At 45.0% G+C, this 18,711-nt stretch overlaps 1 protein-coding gene across 1 annotated transcript in view; it reads right to left on the bottom strand.

Annotated features, from left to right (window-relative positions):
* EML1 (EMAP like 1) overlaps window positions 1-14,144 on the bottom strand; it is a 158,404-nt gene extending 144,260 nt beyond the window's left edge. The window contains exon 1 of the mRNA XM_066628955.1: window positions 14,120-14,144. Coding sequence (XP_066485052.1) covers window positions 14,120-14,129 — 10 coding nt within the window. The 5' untranslated portion in view covers window positions 14,130-14,144. The remainder of the gene's footprint in view (window positions 1-14,119) is intronic.
* Window positions 14,145-18,711: the final 4,567 nt, after the last annotated feature.

Below are 18,711 nucleotides of genomic sequence, written 5' to 3'. Positions count from 1 at the left end.
GTGAGTCCACATCCTGAACCATGACCTGTGTTTTCTTCAGGCTGATTGTCAGTCCAAAATCTTGGCAGGCCTTGCTAAAACGATCCATGAGCTGCTGGAGATCTTTGGCAGAGTGGGTAGTGACAGCTGCATCGTCGGCAAAGAGGAAGTCACGCAGACATTTCAGCTGGACTTTGGATTTTGCTCTCAGTCTGGAGAGGTTGAAGAGCTTTCCGTCTGATCTGGTCCGGAGATAGATGCCTTCTGTTGCAGTTCCAAAGGCCTGCTTCAGCAGGACAGCGAAGAAAATCCCAAACAAGGTTGGTGCAAGAACACAGCCCTGCTTCACTCCGCTTCGGATGTCAAAAGGGTCTGATGTGGAGCCATCGAAGACAACAGTGCCCTTCATGTCCTTGTGGAAAGATCTGATGATGCTGAGGAGCCTGGGTGGACATCCAATCTTGGGGAGAATCTTGAAGAGGCCGTATCTGCTGACCAGGTCGAAAGCCTTTGTGAGATCTATGAAGGCTATAAATAGTGGCTGTCGTTGTTCCCTGCATTTCTCCTGCAGTTGTCTAAGGGAGAATACCATATCAGTGGTGGACCTGTTGGCTCGGAATCCACACTCTTTACACTCTCTTTACACTCTCTTTAGAGTGTAAAGAGATGCTCTTTACACTCTCACATAACACCAGAACCAGGGGACATCCACTAAAATTGAGTGTTGGGCGGGTTAGGACAGACAAAAGAAAATATTTCTTTACTCAGCGTGTGGTCGGTCTGTGGAACTCCTTGCCACAGGATGTGGTGCTGGCGTCTAGCCTAGACGCCTTTAAAAGGGGATTGGACAAGTTTCTGGAGGAAAAATCCATTACGGGATACAAGCCATGATGCGTATGCGCAACCTCCTGATTTTAGAAATGGGTTATGTCAGAATGCCAGATGCAAGGGAGGGCACCAGGATGAGGTCTCTTGTTATCTGGTGTGCTCCCTGGGGCATTTGGTGGGCCGCTGTGAGATACAGGAAGCTGGACTAGATGGGCCTATGGCCTGATCCAGCAAGACTGTTCTTATGTTCTTATGTTTATGTTATCCCTATCAGATACCAAATGGGGTATCAACATTGTAATGTGCTCCATCTGCTGTGTTCATTGGGGCCCCCTGGTGCCTGACCCATCAGTAAGCCCAAGATTCCCTGTGGGAGGGGGGATAGTGGCAAGCTTCTGAGGGAGGAGCCAGCAGTCTCACAATGGTGCTTCAGAGCTCTCTCCACATCCTGCAGGAGGAGTTGTGGAGGGAGTTGGCTCTTCTTCCTATTCAAAGGGAAGACCATCATCATCCTGCCTTCGCTCTTGTCAAGAGGCCGGATGTCAATCCTCAGCCTAAGGCCCCTCCTTCCTCATCACTAGTGGCAGCTGGAGTTTTAAAGCCTCAGCTTCACTCCATGTACGAGGTGCCCTCCTTTGTCTCTGTCCACCTCTCAGGGCTGCTGAGCATCCCCACTGGTGTGACAATGGAATGCCATCTTCTCCAATGCAGGACCACTCAGAAGGAGCTCAAGAGGCTTCTGTTGGTTGTGGTGGGCAAGGGCATAATGCCAGAGGTGTACCCAGAGAGAGTACCACCCGGGGCAATGACATCTCGGCCTCATGCGATGTTGTGACATGATGTCACAACTGCAGCAGCTGCTTTGCAATACGGCTATCTCACCTCATTCCTTCTCCAGCAGCTTCCTGGCCGACTTTCGGTTTCTGCTGAGCCACTGCAGGCCCCGGGGCACAGTGCTGTGTTTGGAGGTTTGCAGCAGCTTGGCAAAAGCCAAGAGTCAGCTGGGAAGCTCGGCGGTCCCCCCCTTCAAGTGGCAGCCAAGGCACATGCCCTATTTGCTATACCCTCGAAACACCTCTGCATAGCACGACGGCTGGAGCTGGTGCATCTCTAGTATTGTGCTTGGCAGGCAGGAAAGGCTATCTTGGCCAATCATTGAAAAATGAATTGCTCATTTATAAAAAAAAAAAGAGAGACAGAGAGAAAAGGCTAACGAGAAGGGTAACAGGGGAGAAGGAAAATGAAATGGCTTCAAGTCTATTCCTATTTAATCAATGAAGGGCAGCCCAATCCCTTCCCAGAACGCCTCCTCCCCGCCCCTGGCCCCGCCTTCCATTCCGCATCTCTGCGGTCTGGGAGACCGCCGAACTGCGGAAGCTGGGCGACTGGCCTGCGCTAGCCCAGCACCAGCTGGCACTGGGCTAGCACCGGCGGGAGCCTGGCAGTGAGGCTTGCAAACATGCCTTACAGCACATTTGCAACAGTGTTCCGTGCCGCCAAGCACAGGATTGGGCCCTTATTTGATTAAGAGACAATGCAAAATCTGTAATTTAAAAATACAGATAAAAATCTGTAACTGGTAGGACAGCCTAGTGGTTAGGCATTCAAGAAAAAGCATTTTTCTTGCATTGTCTTTGCAAATGCATTGTTATGCATTGTTATAATGGTGGTTAATGCGCTACTGTGTCATATCTTTAAATCAAAAGTTTCAAAGACATACCAGTGTTACACGTCCCACCTGCACCAGAACTAGAAAAGAAACTATTCTGCATTCAATTTCCAAGTGCATTTCCCTAAATGAATGAGAAAGGGCCTACAGATAGCAGTGGCAATAGCTGAACTCCAGTGCCCTCTCCAGCAATATAATCAGCATCAACATACGAATTAATCAAAACTGGTGCTGTTCACCAATATTAAGCAGCATAATATTCAAAAGCTTCCTGATGGGGGGAAAAAACAGGGGATAAAACACATTTAAGGCCCTTTGCTGAAGCTTCACAGGTTTATCCTGTCAAAGTTACTGGAATAAGAATCAGAACCATTACATTGCGCACATTTCTAATGGAGTACATGAAAGGCAGCTCGGCCCTGTAGGGTCTGAATGGCAGTGCTTTACAAAAGAAAAATAATACACACTAGGGGAAGCACTTAAATAATTGATGTGTTTTGCTTTTATCTACATGTAGGGATGAGGGAACATCTATGTACTTACAGCTAATGGGTAGCGCAAGAATGTCAATATAATTGCTACTGAGGAAGAAAGCTAAGGCAGCTCCCATCTCCCAAAGAGACTGATATTTCTTCTGACTAGTGTCACAGGTGTCTTGGAGGAGGAACATCAGGAATTTTTTTAATGCTCTTTACACATAGTTATCTGGACTTCAGAGAGAGAAATGAGTCCACATTTCTTTCACAGCACTAGCTCTTGGTATGAAAGCATGTGAATGTTGAAATGACCACCTTCTGGGTCACAAGGCGCCTACAGAAGCTGGAAGCTTTTGAATTCCGGCACCAAGCTGAGTCATAGGGAAGGAAACTGCCTTCTGTACTCCCTCCCTATCTCAGCTTACAAGGGAACCACTAGCCTGCATCTTGATCACATCTGAACCAAACAGTTGTGAAAATGGTCTGGAGTGGAGAACAGCAAAATTCTAAAAAAAAAAACACCAACCCGATTAGATTTCTAGCAAAACATTTCACCCACCTGCATCAGCATGCTTAGAGTTTTGGGATGACACTATGAATGTCCTCCCAAAATATTCATTTATGTATTTATTTTGGATTTGTGAGTGGCCCTATCACAGTGATCCACCAGGACCCACTGGTGGATCGCAACCTGATTTTTGGTGGGTCTCCAAAAGGTGATGGAAAGCTCAGATAACTAATTGCCTAAAGCCCTGAGGCTGTTCAAAAATCAGATTCTGTTGCTGCTAATTACCCTGCAAGAAGCTCAGCTCCTGCAGTTTATATGGAGATAAATGTCTGAGGGTCTTTTTTCTGGTTATTATAAACAAACAAACAAACAAACAAACAAACAAAATATATCTTTCTAGATCTCCTTTTTTAAAAGTCTGGTAAACCTTAGGTGGGTCCTGATGGAATGTCATTTTTAAAAAGTGGGTCCCGGTGCTAAAATGTTTGGGAACCACTAGACTATGAGGATAGCATACGAATTAAACAAACATATGTGCAGTAAAATCCCTGCTTCTGGGCAAAGAGGCACTTTTTCCAGTGGTGCCCTCTTATATTTAGCAGGGGAAGAGCAATTGTCCCTTTTCACCCCAGCACAGTGTCTTTTCTAGTGGCTGTTTGCTGGTGTACTTCTACATCTTTTTAGATTTTTGATTGTGAGCTCTTTTGGGACACAGGCCATTTAGTTATTTGATTTTCTCCGTAAACTGCCTTGTGAACTTTGATATATAAAATACTCTTAACAATAACTACAATAAAAGCAATAAAATTGAATACAACAATAAAATCACAGAAGCTGCAGCAAAAAAAAGCATTCCCCCTTCCCAAGAACCCCATGCACATGTAATTCATGTCATTACTGAAATCACTGACTTGGGGCTAAATGGGGGTAAGCGACATGGAACATTTGGTGGGCCACTGTGAGATACAGGAAGCTAGACTAGATGGGCCTATGGCCTGATCCAGCAGTGCTGTTCTTATGACATGCATGTCTGTTTCAGACTGACCTTGCCACAGTGTCTCATTCCTTGGTGGCAGTGAGCCTTGCTGCTTGACTTACTCCAGCAACACAATATTTCCCTTTGCTTGCCATTTATTCAGACTGCTACAGCATGTCTGCACACTGGCTGTTTTCTACTATTGGGATCATGTTGCATCCAGCCTGCTTTCTTTAACTTGGCTGCCTGTAAAGTGAAGGGCTGTGTATTGATTGCAGTTTTGAAAACTTGTTATATTCCTGTTATCTTTAAGGCTTGTACAGCAGAAGCCCCTTCATGATGGCTAGGAGAGATCCTGTAAAACAGGGGTGTCCAAACTTTTTGGCAGTAGGGCCACATCATCTCTCTGACCCTGGGGGGTGGGGGGGTGGGAAAAAAGAATTAATTTACATTTCAAATTTGAATAAATTTACATAAATTTACATAAATGACTCTATTAGAGGTGGAACTTTTATGAATGAATGAAGATCTTGAAATAGCTCAAGGTCTATAAAAGGTCTTGCACAAACCAAGGCCAGCCTTTCCTTAGCTGCCACTGCTGCTTCACAGACATGAAGCAGCAAGCAGTGGAGAGAGCTCTTGGCCCACAGCTCACACAAGAGGCTGAACAGTCACCCTCACGCTAAGAGCAGTTCCAGCATTGGCTCCAGCAAGTCTTTGGAGACCCAGAGGCTTGTTGGAGACTGAAAGTTTTCTGCAGGCCAAACTGGGGGTCCCCAAGGGCCACAAACAGCCCCTGGGCCGGGGTTTGGGTACCCTTGCTGTAAAGCATATACCAAGGATACTACATTCAGTCCTAGCAACTCGAGTTCAAAGGATCTCAGGTAGCATCTATATTTGAATGTTGATTGAGTCTGGGGGCTGATGAATTTTGCAGAGTCCTTGGAGGCAGAGAGTCATTGGAAGTGAAAACTCCTTGACCTTTGTTTGGAGGAATCAAAGTTATATTTGAAGTTATCATGTGGCTGTCACCATCCTTGAATTCTACATGCTGTCTGTGCCTGTGGGCTCTGAAAGGGGGTCAGTGGGCTCCGACAGAGGACCCTGGCTGCAGAATCAAGGCTGCACCTTATTCTCTGCAGCGTGGAGGAAGCCTACAGAGAGAAGGCAACACTGGCTTGTTCCTGGCTGCTTGGCAGCACCCCCTAATAATGGCTAGAAGATATACTGCAGCCTGTCAGTCCAGCAGGACCCAGAGATCCAGGCAGTGCTGTAGCGAAGGCATCTGGCACCTGGGGCCACAAAAATTTTTTACACTCCCCCATACAACAAAATCTAGAAGTAACTGTGGTGATGTGATGACATCAACACCAATTACTTTCGGGTTACAGTGTGCATGGTTGTGTGCTGCTTGGAGTGGCAACAGCTTTTCTTTTTGCCTTTTTTTGTCTCAAAAAGCAGGAGGGGGAAGCAAAAGAAACACAGGTCTCCCAACAAATCAGAAACTAACAAAAAACCAGTAGCCAACTTGATGACACTCACATAACTGAATAGGAGCCCTAGTATTAGCTCTGGTTATTATTATTAAGAATAATTACATAGTGCTTTTCAACACACAAAAAAACTTCACAAAGCAGTTTACAAGCAAAATCAAATAACTAAATGGCTCCCTGTCCCAACAGGGTTCACAATCTAAAATGATGCAGAAGAACACCAGCAGTCACTAGAGATATGAAAATCCACTTTTTCTTACATAAGGCAGTTGTGTTTTCCTTTTCCGGTTATTTGGATATAACTTTTGATAGAATACAGATAATTCAAAGCAGCTTGTTTCATTGCATTCTGCATTAAATTACCTATTGATTTATATATAACATGATGGTATTACTCACAGATGCCAAGATTCCCATAATTTTGGCCACTAGTGTTGAGTTTCCTTGACATCCCCTCAAGGCCTGGTACGTAGGGCAATGTACCCCCTGCTGCCCTTAGTTATGCCACTGGATTAAGGGAGACAACAGAGACCCTGTAGCCACTGCTTCTGCCTCCTCCAAATGAGATATTTCAACTTTGGATGGGGTAGGGTAAGGTACGTTCATCATGGCCATTAGGATCTGACTCCACCAGGTCCGGATAAGTTAACAGGGATTTTACATAACTGGCATTAGTTCAAAGTGCCTTTGACATTATATGGCTCAATGTTATGTTTTATGGTACAGTGTACATTACAATTTAGTATTTGTGCAGTGATTTAGTACATTTATATGAATAATAACCTAATTATAATTTGTATATTTTTAATGTATGTACATGTGCTTTGTAGTATATTTAGGCTGCAGTCCTAACCACACTTTCCTGAGAGTAAGTCCCATTGAACAAAATAGGCCTGAACAAAATACATTGAACAAAGTAGACCTGGTTAGGATTGCGCCCTTAGTATCATTTTTTTCTCCTAATGCGTACTCTTCTGGCGGTGCATTTTTTTTGCATCCCAGGGTATACTTCTCCAAATCTCCTTTTATGCTCTTGTTCTCTTATCTCCATCATATTTAATTTCCTATTCAAATGAAGGAAGGTGTCAGTGTTTCCAACCAGTGAAGTTTCCTGCTAAGATCTAAGACGCTGTGTATAATTAAAGTTTCTGGCAGAAAAGGAATATTAGTCAATTCGTGTCTAGCTACTGATAATCAAGAGGAGGTCACAGACAAGAGTAATTCTTCTAGCCTGCCTTCATCCCCCTCCTACCACAACTGACAAGGACAATTATGCAGCTGTTCATGCTGCATTCTTGTGTAGGCTGTAAATGGTAGAAAAATTATAGTGGTTGTTTGCTGTAACTAAACTCTTAGGAAGTTTGTTACAAAAATGTTGAAAGTTACAGTGCAAAGCAGTGTCGATCCAAATTGTTCAGGACCCCGAGAAGTCCACTCAAAAGCTCCAGCACACACAAACCCCCTAATTGTGCAACCTAACATTGCTACATTCTGCAAGACAGATTAACAGTTTGATCCTATATTCACCTTATGCCAGTGGAGCAGCTGCTCTGCCGGCGCACACTTTTGCAAATGTGCTGTAAAGCATGTTGCAACAGCGCAAAGATAGCTGCCCCAATAAGAAGACCTGCATTGTCCCACTGACACCAGTGCAGGCCTCGACGTGCTGGAGCTGGTAAGCTCTGTGAGACGGGGCAGGATCAGTGGCACTGAGCAGGTCTGCAGAATGACATGACATTCACAGTCTAAGATTAACTAAACTCCCCTAACAATGCAGCTGCACCAATGGCTTGCGCATCCTATGGTGGGAGGCACCAGCATTTGCTAGGATTCTCTCCCCTTTTTTCCAACCTGTCCCACCCCTTTTCTATCCTGAGACTTACTCCACCCCACCCCTATTGGATGTAATGCGCACTTCATCAGTACAGTTGTTGGCATCCTTCAGTCTCAGAAGACTATGGTATTGCGCTCTGAATAGTGGTTCCGGAACAGTGTCCTCTCCAGTGCGCGAAGCCTGGGTAAGGTAGATATGGAGGATAGACTGTTACCCATGCAGCAAATCCCCCCTCTCCATGTCGCTGAAATGGTCCAATGGAAAGGCAGAGGCCAATACGGTTGGTTCTAGCGGCGTCGCAGGAGTTGACAGAACATGACTGTGTTCAGCCATGAACTGCCTCAGGGACTCCGGCTCCAGATTTTGCCTCGAGGTTGACCCCTGAAGCCTTTTCCATAACTGGATGTAGCCACAAGGCAGTGGAGGTTTGGGATCAGAGTTTTCCTTCTTTCAGATGAGCTGCCTTCCCAGGCTAACGAGTCCCATCTACCCGGTGGCTGTTTAGTCGCCTCTAAACAAGTACAGCCAAACTGAGGGCCTATTCTTATCCCCAGCCTCCAGGGGAAATCAGTACAGCTGCATCATCAATAACGGTAGGATACCATTGGTAGGTAAGATTGTGGCCTAAATTATTTATTGCCACTCACTATTTTTCTTTTTTATTAATAGCAAATACTTTGTTATTTTTTAAACAAGAAAAGAGAAATAGCAAGAAATCAATTAAAGCCTTCATCTCATGGAAATAGAAACTGACAACAGAGAGCTTTAAAAAAAAACCTAGTCAAGAGGTAACTAAGGGCCAACTCCTATCCAATTTTCGAGTGCTGGTACAGCCGTGCCAACACAGCATGTGCGGCATCCTGCAATAGGGGGACAGTCTTGGAGGCATACATTGCAGCTGCACCAGCACTGGAAAGCTGGATAGGATTGGGCCCTAAGAGGCTAAAATTAACAAACCTCCAGCCATGCTCAGAATATAGCAATAAAGTAGGCTGAACCTGCAAATAGGTTGAACCTGCAAATAGGCTGAACCTGCAAATATGCCTTTTAGAGGGGATTGGACAAATTTCTGGAGGAAAAGTTCATTATGGGTTACAAGTCATATGCGCAAGCTCTTGGTTTTAGAAGCAGGCTGCCTCTGATTGCCAGATGCAGGGAAGGGCACCAGGACGCAGGTTGTGTCTGTTGTCCTGTGTGCTCCCTGGGGCATTTGGTGGGCCACTGTGAGATAAAGGAATCTGGACTAGATGGGCCTTTGGCCTGATCCAGCAGGGCTCTTCTTATGTTCTTATGGTCAGGAAGTCTTTTATTACAGGAACTCTACGAACCTTAATAGCATGTTGCCTGTCACAATGGACAGGATGGTGTTGCAGATGTATTTTATTAAAGAACTGCCACAAATTAAGTCTGAACAAAAAAACAAGAAAAAAAAAATGGAAGGACAGTACTGAAAACAATGGGATGCAATGGGCCAACAATGACACCATTTCAACTTTCCTTTAAAAAATGGTGAACAAAGAATGGCAATTCCAGAGAAAATGCCAACTGATCTATCAAGGTGATGGTAGATCCCATAATCTGATTCTGAACTCTTCTAACAGACCAATATCACAACACCTCATCAGAAAAGAAACTATCCATTATAACTTAAACACCTAGCGGGGGGGGGGGTGCACCTATGAAAGGGAAGTGACATGTTAAGAATATTATTAGCAAAATTAGGCAAGGTTTCAGATGGATTACTTTTCAGAAAAGTTCAAATGTAGTAAAAGGCAAAGATAGAGAATATAAATGCATTGTCACAATACAGAGTCAGGAAAAAAAGGACAGCAGGACTTTGAATATAAGGTACAGCCTTTGATCTTATCCAGGTTGCACGTCCAACGTGGCTACAACGTTCTGAACAGGCATATTTTTTTGTATTTGATACAACAGTACATGGAAATCACATTCATTTACTTTATTTCTTCAATTCTGGATGGAAGGAAAAATATTTGTGGCATGGAATCCGTGGTGGTATGTAGGGAAGGTGCTGAAGGACTATGGTAAGTTGTTCAGAGAGAAAGACAAGGGCTTTGGCAAGATCTTGGAGATGGACACTAGTCATAGTTGGAAATGGGACTACTCAGCTTCACCAGTTGTTGATTGAAGACTGATTATTCACTTGTATAAGAATGAACCAGAGCTGATTAATCACCTAATCAGCTTTTGAGTCACCCAATGTCCTCTGAAACACAGTTCTTTTCAGTAAAGGCAGTTCACACATTTGACTGAGAATCATCAAATGCTCATTAATCAAGTAAGGAGAGATAAAGGTCCAGGACAAACACAATAGTTAAGCAGGGTTAAAGGATCAGCATCAGACTGTGGGATCATTTGCACCCCTACCTCTGCCTCTCACACATCTAAATTCTCCCTCAAATATTCATCCTGGATTGGTGGTCTGAGTAGTTCACCAATCCAAAAAGGTCAAAATGAAACTAGGGATGCTCCTTTACTCCCCTTGAAGCCCAGGTTTCATCAGAGATCTCAGAGGGAGTGGAGGAGCACCCCCACATTAATTTCAATCCAGATTGGTGTAAACAATGAACACAGAGAGTGAATAGTGAAATTAGGTCATTTGCACACAAGAATAGGAAGGTTCATGCAAATCTATGGTCAGCTCCTGATCTCTAAACCCTAGTTAATGTTTACATCTGCGCAGGCCAAAATGATGTGCATGAATGGTTAAGCAAACTGAGTCTGTTCTCTCCCTTCAAAAGGAAGCTGTATAATCCTGTATGACACATATTTTTAAAAGGGAGTCTTGCACAACTATTATGAGGGTGCTATAGACCAGGGGTGTCCAAAGTTTTTGGCAGGAGGGCCACATAAGCTCTCTGACACTGTGTCGGGGGCCGGGGAAAAAAAGAATTAATTTACATTTAAAATTTGAATAATTTGCATAAGTTTACATAAATAAATATATTAAAGACGAACTTATATGAATGAATGAAGGTCTTGCAATAGCTCAAGGCCTATAAAAGGCCTTGCACAAAGCAAGGCTGGCCCTTTCCTTTGCTGCTGCTACTGCATCACAAACGTGAAACAGCAAGAAGTGGAGGGAGCCCTCATCCCACAGCTCATGTGAGAGGTCAAACAGTCGCCCTCACACTGTGAGCAGTTGCGTGGGGCCAGTGCGGGCTCCAACAAATCTCTGGAGGGCCAGAGGCTCATTGGAGACTAGGGGCTTCCTGAGGGCCACATTGAGAGGCCTCGAGGGCCGCATGTGGCCCCAGGGCTGGGGTTTGACCCCATATGCTATAGACCATTATTGCTATAGACCATTATTGTAAATTAGGGGTTCTCAAACTATTTTGCACCAGGACCCACTTTTTAGAAAGACAATCTGTCGGGACCCATCAGAAGTGATTTCATTAACCTGGAAGTGATGTCATGGCTGGAAGTAATATCATTAAGCATGAAAATTTTAACATCCCCATATGAGCAAATCAATCAAGTGCCCAGCCCACAGGTGTACACATTTGATCCTTGTCGCGTATATGCAGTGTTGGGCAGAAATGGCTTTAATGTTTACCATAAGCATAAGTTTAAAAATTTATTTAAAATAAAGAAGAACCCTCCTAAACCTCCCAAGCAGTTGTTCATCTGTTTAAAAAAATTCCCCAAACATCCAAAAGGTTGCAATCCTATCCACACTTACCCAGAAGTAAGCCCCATTGACTATCATGCCTGTTAAAAGAACAGATCAGTAATATTTCTTCAAATGCAGGAACACACCGTGGTAACATCTAAGTCTAATATGTTAAAAATAAGAGGTATCGTATCAGAGGTACTTGACACATTGTCTCTATCATATGAATTCTACCTTCCTGTCCCCTTCCACTTCCCTGATATCACTCACTATGCTTAACAAGCAAACACGGTTCCAACTTCTAAACTGAGATCAATTCTGCTGGCAAGGCAATCTGCTCTGGTTACACAGCATATTTTTGATATGGTAAGCAAAAATACCTCCAGTCTCTATTTTCTTCTTCCTTTCTAACTCAAAGGATTGCTGACAAACAGAATATAGAACCAGGTGTTTTCTTCTCCCATTAATGCTAATTCTGATCTCAGAACACATTGTGTAAATTCATTAATTTGCAAAAAGAGACAGCTCTTTATAATCTAGGCCACTCACGGTATTTGCAGAGAGATGAATATCATGGCAAAGCACAGAGCACATAATATTTGCAGAAATTTCCAGTTTAGTCCCACAAATAAGAGTACTCAGCAAAATTAAAAACATAGCAAAACTCTGAGTTAAACACATGTTGCAGTTTTTGAAACTACCACGCCAATGTCTGTAAGAACTCACTGAAATGCATCTTCTTCAACTATTTGCTCAGCTGCAGAGGATTATATGAAACAGTGAAGGGGAAATAGGCACTGTGAATTCTGCATATGAATTCTACACATCTGTGAACTTATGCACGTGTCTAGAGTTTTTACTTCTGCTGGTGTATTAATTTAGGGCGTAATCCTAACCCCTTATGTCAGTGCTTTCCAGCCAATGGGACATGTGCAGCTTCCTGCACTTGGGTGTTACTCACAGAGGCCTCCTCAAAGTAAAGGAATGTTTGTTCCCTTACCTCGGAGCTGCATTGCCCTTATGTCAATGCTGGAAAGCACTGACATAAGGGGTTAGGATTGCGCCCTTATTCTGCTCCTGGATATGGCTTTCCAAAAGATACAGAAATCTTTAGCCAGGGCTTGGACGACAAAAGAGATGGAGCCTAGTATAGCGGACAGATTGTTGGGAAGACCATTACTGAAATCCCCACTGAGTCATTAAGCAAATTCAATGGCTGAGAGCAAGTCAGCAAGTTTCTCAGCCCTGCCTAATGAGTTTCAGTTCTGGAGTAACATTCTGTGGCCCCGATACTATTAAGGTGCTCTTCAGGATGTACTGGAATTGCACCAAGAATGTCAATCTTTACTGGGATGATGATGATGATGATTGTTATTCTACTTCAGTACAGCCTATACTGGGCTGGTTGTTGCTGTTGTTGCTATTCATATCCAGAGTTCAGGTAGTATATATAGTTCCTCCTTTCCTTTTGTCCTCACAGCAACCCTGTGAGGTAGGGAAGGCTGAGAGAGAGTGACTGACCCAAGGTCACCCAGAAAGCTTCATGGCGGAATTTGAACCTGGTTCTTCCAGGTCTCCAGAACCACTGCACCATCCAGGCAAACAGTCCCATTGTATGCCCATGAAGCAAAAGTGTTACAATTACTCTGTAACTCTTCTGTATGAGAAAGGACAATCATTAGTACTGTCAGACATTCAGTACTTTTAAATGAGCTGTTCTAGTAATGTTTTGAAATAAATAGCTTGATATCGAATTGGACTGGATTCGTCCAAGAGAATTCCTTTTCTGCTGCAGATGCAGTGCTATGCATTCAGCAAGGGGTTCAGAAGGACATGTAATGCCAAACCTCTTCAGCTGTTTTGAAGCTGCAAATCCTTTTCTGTAGCACAGGAATTTGCTTACTGGTATTCTACGCTAGAAGCTTGTTTTCAAACTGAAGTACACCAACAGTGCAATCCTGTGCACACTTACCTGGGAGTAAGCTCCATTGGACAAAATGGGACTTACTCCTGAGTAAACATGCATAGGATTGCACTGCTAGTACTTCTGCCCTTCAGCAGCCTCTCTGCCACTGCAATCTTATGCAAACTTCCCTGGGTGTAAGCCCCACCGAACACAGTGGAACTTAAACCTGCCTAGTTCTGCACAATGTGTTCATTAATATCTTCCACCTTTTTTGTCAGCCCTTATGTAGTTAAGAAATTAGGCGAGCAGATTACAGGATATGGCTCAATTCTGGTCCCATTCCAAGACACTCTTCCCTAAGTGCTCTGATGGACAAATTTGGGTACGACCATTTCTAAAGAATTAGTCACATTGTAAACTTCAGCCATTTCATCATACCTTTCATTTTACATCCTTTTTTTTTTTTTTACATCTTATTATTATCAGTCTTGTTTCAAACCCTCAAAATAGGTCAGGTTAGATTTTTTCAAAAACCCATCAGATACATACATTATTGCTTTAAATACATAGAAAAAATAGAGACATGTAGCCCCAATAGTTTATGTCTAACAATGGCTATGCATGAATATGACAAGAACTGAACTGCTTCGGGGGGGGGAAAATTCTGCTGAAATGATGACCATTTCTCACTCTGCCCCAAGTGACAGGACTGAGCATTTGTTTTGAAACTATGCGGGTTTCTAGCGCATTGCTTTGCAATTTGAGAACATGAACTACACTTCAGGACAGTGTGGTAAATATAAACCTGGCACTTACCCACAGTCATTCCCTCGCAGTCTGACATCATTCAAAAAGAAGTTTCCTTTGACGCTGCGTCGGAAAACCACAGGAAAGAAAAATTATACAGAACTCCTTCCTCTGTTAGGGAAAGCAGGAGGAATATGAGCAAAACATGAACAGTCGTTCCTGGTTCTTCTTCAGCTGTACATCTACCCACCCAGGGAGTTCCAGCAACAAATTCTGGCTCTGCCTTCTCATTATGGGATGTAAAGATAAGAATGTGCTTTTGTGCCAAAAGAGCCCGCTATTGGTGGATAAATTTGTTGACATCCCTCCCCTTTAAACAGCTTCCTCTCTTAATGTCACCCTGGCACATTACAGGCTGGGAAAGGCCATGGAATATTTATGAAAATGCTTTTAAGAAGTGCGCTGGGAATCTGTACTCAGATGCCCACTGAAATAATTACGATGGGAAGCTGGTCACAGGGGCTTCTTTCCAGGGCACTCATGGTTATGTAACAAGACCATGTGGCTGGCGTCTCTGCAGTTGAGAGAGATGAAGCTGTTTTTGGCTTGAGATGCCTGGAGCAGATAGGGAGAAACTTTCTGGAATAAAAGTTGCTTTCCAGCAGATTAATTTACCAAAGGGCCAGAACCTATTTTTTCTTGTCACTGATGCATATATATTAAAAACCCATCTTGGTCATGCTCTGTCTGGGACTTGTTATTGTGGCAATGGGAAGGGAAGCAAAGCCTTTCCTTGCTTTGCATTCAAATCTTTCTGCGCACCCATTTTCCCTCAGCAGATGCTAGAAAACTGCCACTCAGAGCTATAACTAGATCGGTGCCTGAGGGGCTCGTGTCCTGGGCACATGACAGCCCCCAGGCTCCTCTCCAGTTACAGAGGAGGTGCTGGTGGCTTTGAGCTCATTTGTGGCTTAATCCATTTTAGGAATGGGTTAAGTCAGAATGCCAGATGTAGGGGAGGGCACCAGGATGAGGTCTCTTGTTATCTGGTGTGCTCCCCGGGGCATTTGGTGGGCCGCTGTGAGATACAGGAAGCTAGAGTAGATGGGCCTATGGCCTGATCCAGTGGGGCTGTTCTTATGTTCTTATGTTCTTATGAGCTCCCCGTTCCTTCTCCTGTGGCAACCACCCTTCAAGGGGAGCCACCACAGGGGAAGGCATGGGGTGCATAAAGCCATAGCAAGCACCCCCTCCTTTGGGAAGAACTTGGAAGTGGCATCACTGCCCTGGGTGTTGGGGCAGTGTGTTACTTCTCTGCTATCACTGCAGTATGGAGGCAAACACAAGCACACCTGCTGGGAAAGAGGGTCTCCTTATCATACTATCTTTATTATTAAGAATATTTATTGACTCTTTTAAATAAAAAAGGGGAGAATGTTGCCTCTCACAGTGCATAAGAAGATCTGTTGCAGTGAGCTAGCAGCCCAATGCTCAGCATGACTATTTCCCAAGGCCAGACCGCATTACTCCCGGGAATGAAGACGACACAAGGCAGATGTCCTCCACCAAATGTCCTTTACTATGTACAGTATATACAGATCAAGGCAGACTTGATAAGCAAACAGTCCAGTAGCACACGAGTCACAAAACACACTGACGTAGCCTTCGGCACAAAATCCACTCTGCATCTCCCACGCAGGAGCTTGCCCTGGCTGGAGTATATACTCACTTCAACCAATCAGAGCGAGCCATTTTCTGCTGATGTGCTGAGTCACTGTGGGGTGATATACCAGGTGACAGTCCCTGCTGCCTTGGTGTTGCATCAGCCACTCCCATGATGCTATGCTCAGTCAGCCCAAGACATCAGGGCCTGGTTCTATCCAGCCTGCAAATTACCAGCAGGCCTGGGGCTGATACCTTAACGAGATCCCTGCTGATCAGGCCAAAGGGCCATCTAGTCCAGCTTCCTGTAGCTCACAGTAACCCAGCAGATGCCTCTGGGAGCCCACAAGACAACAAGAGACCTGCATCCTGGTGCCCTCCCTTGCACCTGGCATTCTGAGGTAGCCTACTTCTAAAATCAGGAGCTTGCACATACCCATCATGACTTGTAACCCGTGATGGGCTTTTCCTCCAGAAATTTGTCCAATCCCCTCTTAAAGGCCAGACCGTATCACCATATCATGTGGCAAGGAGTTCCACAGCCTAATCACACACTGGGTAAATAAATATTTTATTTTATCTGTTCTGACTCTCCCAACACTCAATTTCAGTGGGCTTTCCCAAGCTAGCCTGCACATACTTATGGTATGACATTTGAATCCTGTCCTTCCTTCAGTGAACAAAGGGTGGCACACTGTTAGCCACCTGGTGTCTTGGACCAGCAGCTCTATCAGCAAGGCTCAGGAGACTTACTCTTGGTGCCATAGTGGCAGCTTGCAGGGAGAGCCCTGCTTGACCTGCACCCTGCTACTACATAACAATAGTGCCTAGGAGGGAAACTACTCTAGCCAGCCAAGGGAAATCAGGTATCGTAGAGACACAACTGGGTCTCTGCTGCTCTTGGCTTTGGACTTGGCTCCTCCTGATCTGAGCTTTTCCCTTAACAGAGACTGATTACTCAGTACTTGAATCTAACCTGGCTGCAACTATACTTTCTTCCTCTGACCCTTGGATCATGGTATGCCTGTGCCTGAACATGGCCTTCAGCTTTATTCATGACCATGGCATCTGCCTGCTCCAGAATCAGATCACTGGCCTGTTGCTCAGGCCTCTCCTTTTATGGGGTTCAAGGGGATCAAGATTCTCCATTTTCATACTGGCTTGCTAGTGGCAGGAAGCTTAGCCCAGTCCCTGGGACCTCCCTTCAGCCATGGTCAGGTGGATAGATCTGATCAATGCATAGATGTGAGCAAAAGCCAGTGAGATGCTGGGTTTTCCGTCTGGTCCTTTGTTCTAATAGAGCCAAGTGCTAGCTGCACTGGTACACCCAATACACTCCAGTTGTTAAGCCTTTCTTGTGGATATGTAGGTTCCTGAGGTTTATCATGGCTGCTGTAACAGCTGACTAAGGCAAATCAGCATCTGGTTACATAACATATTGGGGCTTTACTATTAGGGTGAAGCTGTTCTCTTCACCTCAGATGTTTACAGGACTTTGTTAACTGCCTGTCACTGGTGGTATATGCAGACCTTAAGGAAATAAGGCTGCAATCCTATGCACACTTACTTGGGAGTAAGTGCTAAACATTGACTAAAATGGGAATTACTTCTGAGTAGACATGCATAGGCTTGGGCTGTAAGAAGCTAGTCCGATCAACTCAGCAATTCTTGACTCTAAGGGCCAAACCAGACACACCGTGTCTGGGACATACTTACATGATCAAAGCAGCATTAGGAGGAGGTCACTGGTGACCAGGAGGGGTCAAGGAGGCAAATCCCCTAAGGTGATATGCTTGGGGGGGGGTGCTGTGCCACCATCCACTCCTCCCCCCCCCCGCAGTGCCCCTCCCATGGCAAGCATTTGGACGCTGTTTTTTTCTCTCTCTCAAAAAAGCAATATTCTGTGCCGGTCTGAGGTCCACTCCTTCTCCCCCTTTAAAAAAGGAGGGGAGAAGGGGGTGGGCCACAGATTGACACAGTTCTGGACCACACTGACCTGAGAGTGAAGGGAGTGGGCCTCAGATTGGCGTGGTTTGATGCCAGGCCAGCCCCCTTCTCCTTTTTTGGGTTTATTTGTTTAGGAAACAGCCCAGGCTGGCAGCAAGGAGGCTCCAGGAGGCTGTGGTTTGGAGCATGGCCATAGTGCTGGATAGGTGCATCTATACCTTTCCCCCATGCTACAGCCCTTACCCAAATTCCTCCCAACTCAATGCTGCTATTAGACACATTGAATAAACGCCAGGCATTGGTGTCCTAGTTGTGGAGGGGAAAACATACATACCCCTGTGGTTAACAGCAAGTTCACAGGTTGATGTGAATCTGGAAATTAGCAGTGTGGGGGGTTCAGGCTGCAATCCTATGCACACTTTCCTGGAAGTAAGTCCTGTTGAGCACAATGGAACTTACTTCTGTATATACATGCATAGGATTGTGCTGTAACACCCCTTGCGGGCACAATCCTGCCCTTGATCAAGTCCCTTGAGGGTAGGTGGTGGGCAGCCGCAGGGGAGGGCGGGTAGGGAGCGGGAGGTGGGGCTGGGATCCAGCAGGTATGCCAGATCCCAACTCCCGTTCCCAGGGAGCAGCTTCAAGCCATTCCACTCTCCTCGGACTTGCGCCACCTCAAGAGATAGCGCAAGTCCGAGGAGACCCATAGGCACCAGCGGCCCTTACCCAGAGGTAAGGGGAAATGTTTCTCCTTGCCTCTGGCTGAGCCGCTTGTGGAAAGAATCCTGCGCTGGATACAGTGCAAGCCTCTTAGCTTGCCTGTTCCAGCACAGAATAGGATTGTGCCCTAAGATCCTGAAGTGCTTCCACCGAAGGCTGCATTTGGAAAACAAAGAATTTTGGAGGATCACAGAGCTGCCATGTCACATTTCCCGTAGCTCTGACAGTGGCCGGTGTTAAAAGCTTTAGAATAGATGAATTGATCAAGGGGGAACTAACAGCTGTTTCTTGCTATTTAAGGGGCTGTCTTTAAAAGACTTGACAAGGTTATC

This window comes from Tiliqua scincoides, chromosome 1 (genome assembly GCF_035046505.1).
Source record: "Tiliqua scincoides isolate rTilSci1 chromosome 1, rTilSci1.hap2, whole genome shotgun sequence".
Taxonomy (NCBI): domain Eukaryota; kingdom Metazoa; phylum Chordata; class Lepidosauria; order Squamata; family Scincidae; genus Tiliqua; species Tiliqua scincoides.
The sequence above is the reverse complement of the archived record's forward strand: the minus strand, read 5'-3'. Positions and strand labels throughout refer to the sequence as shown.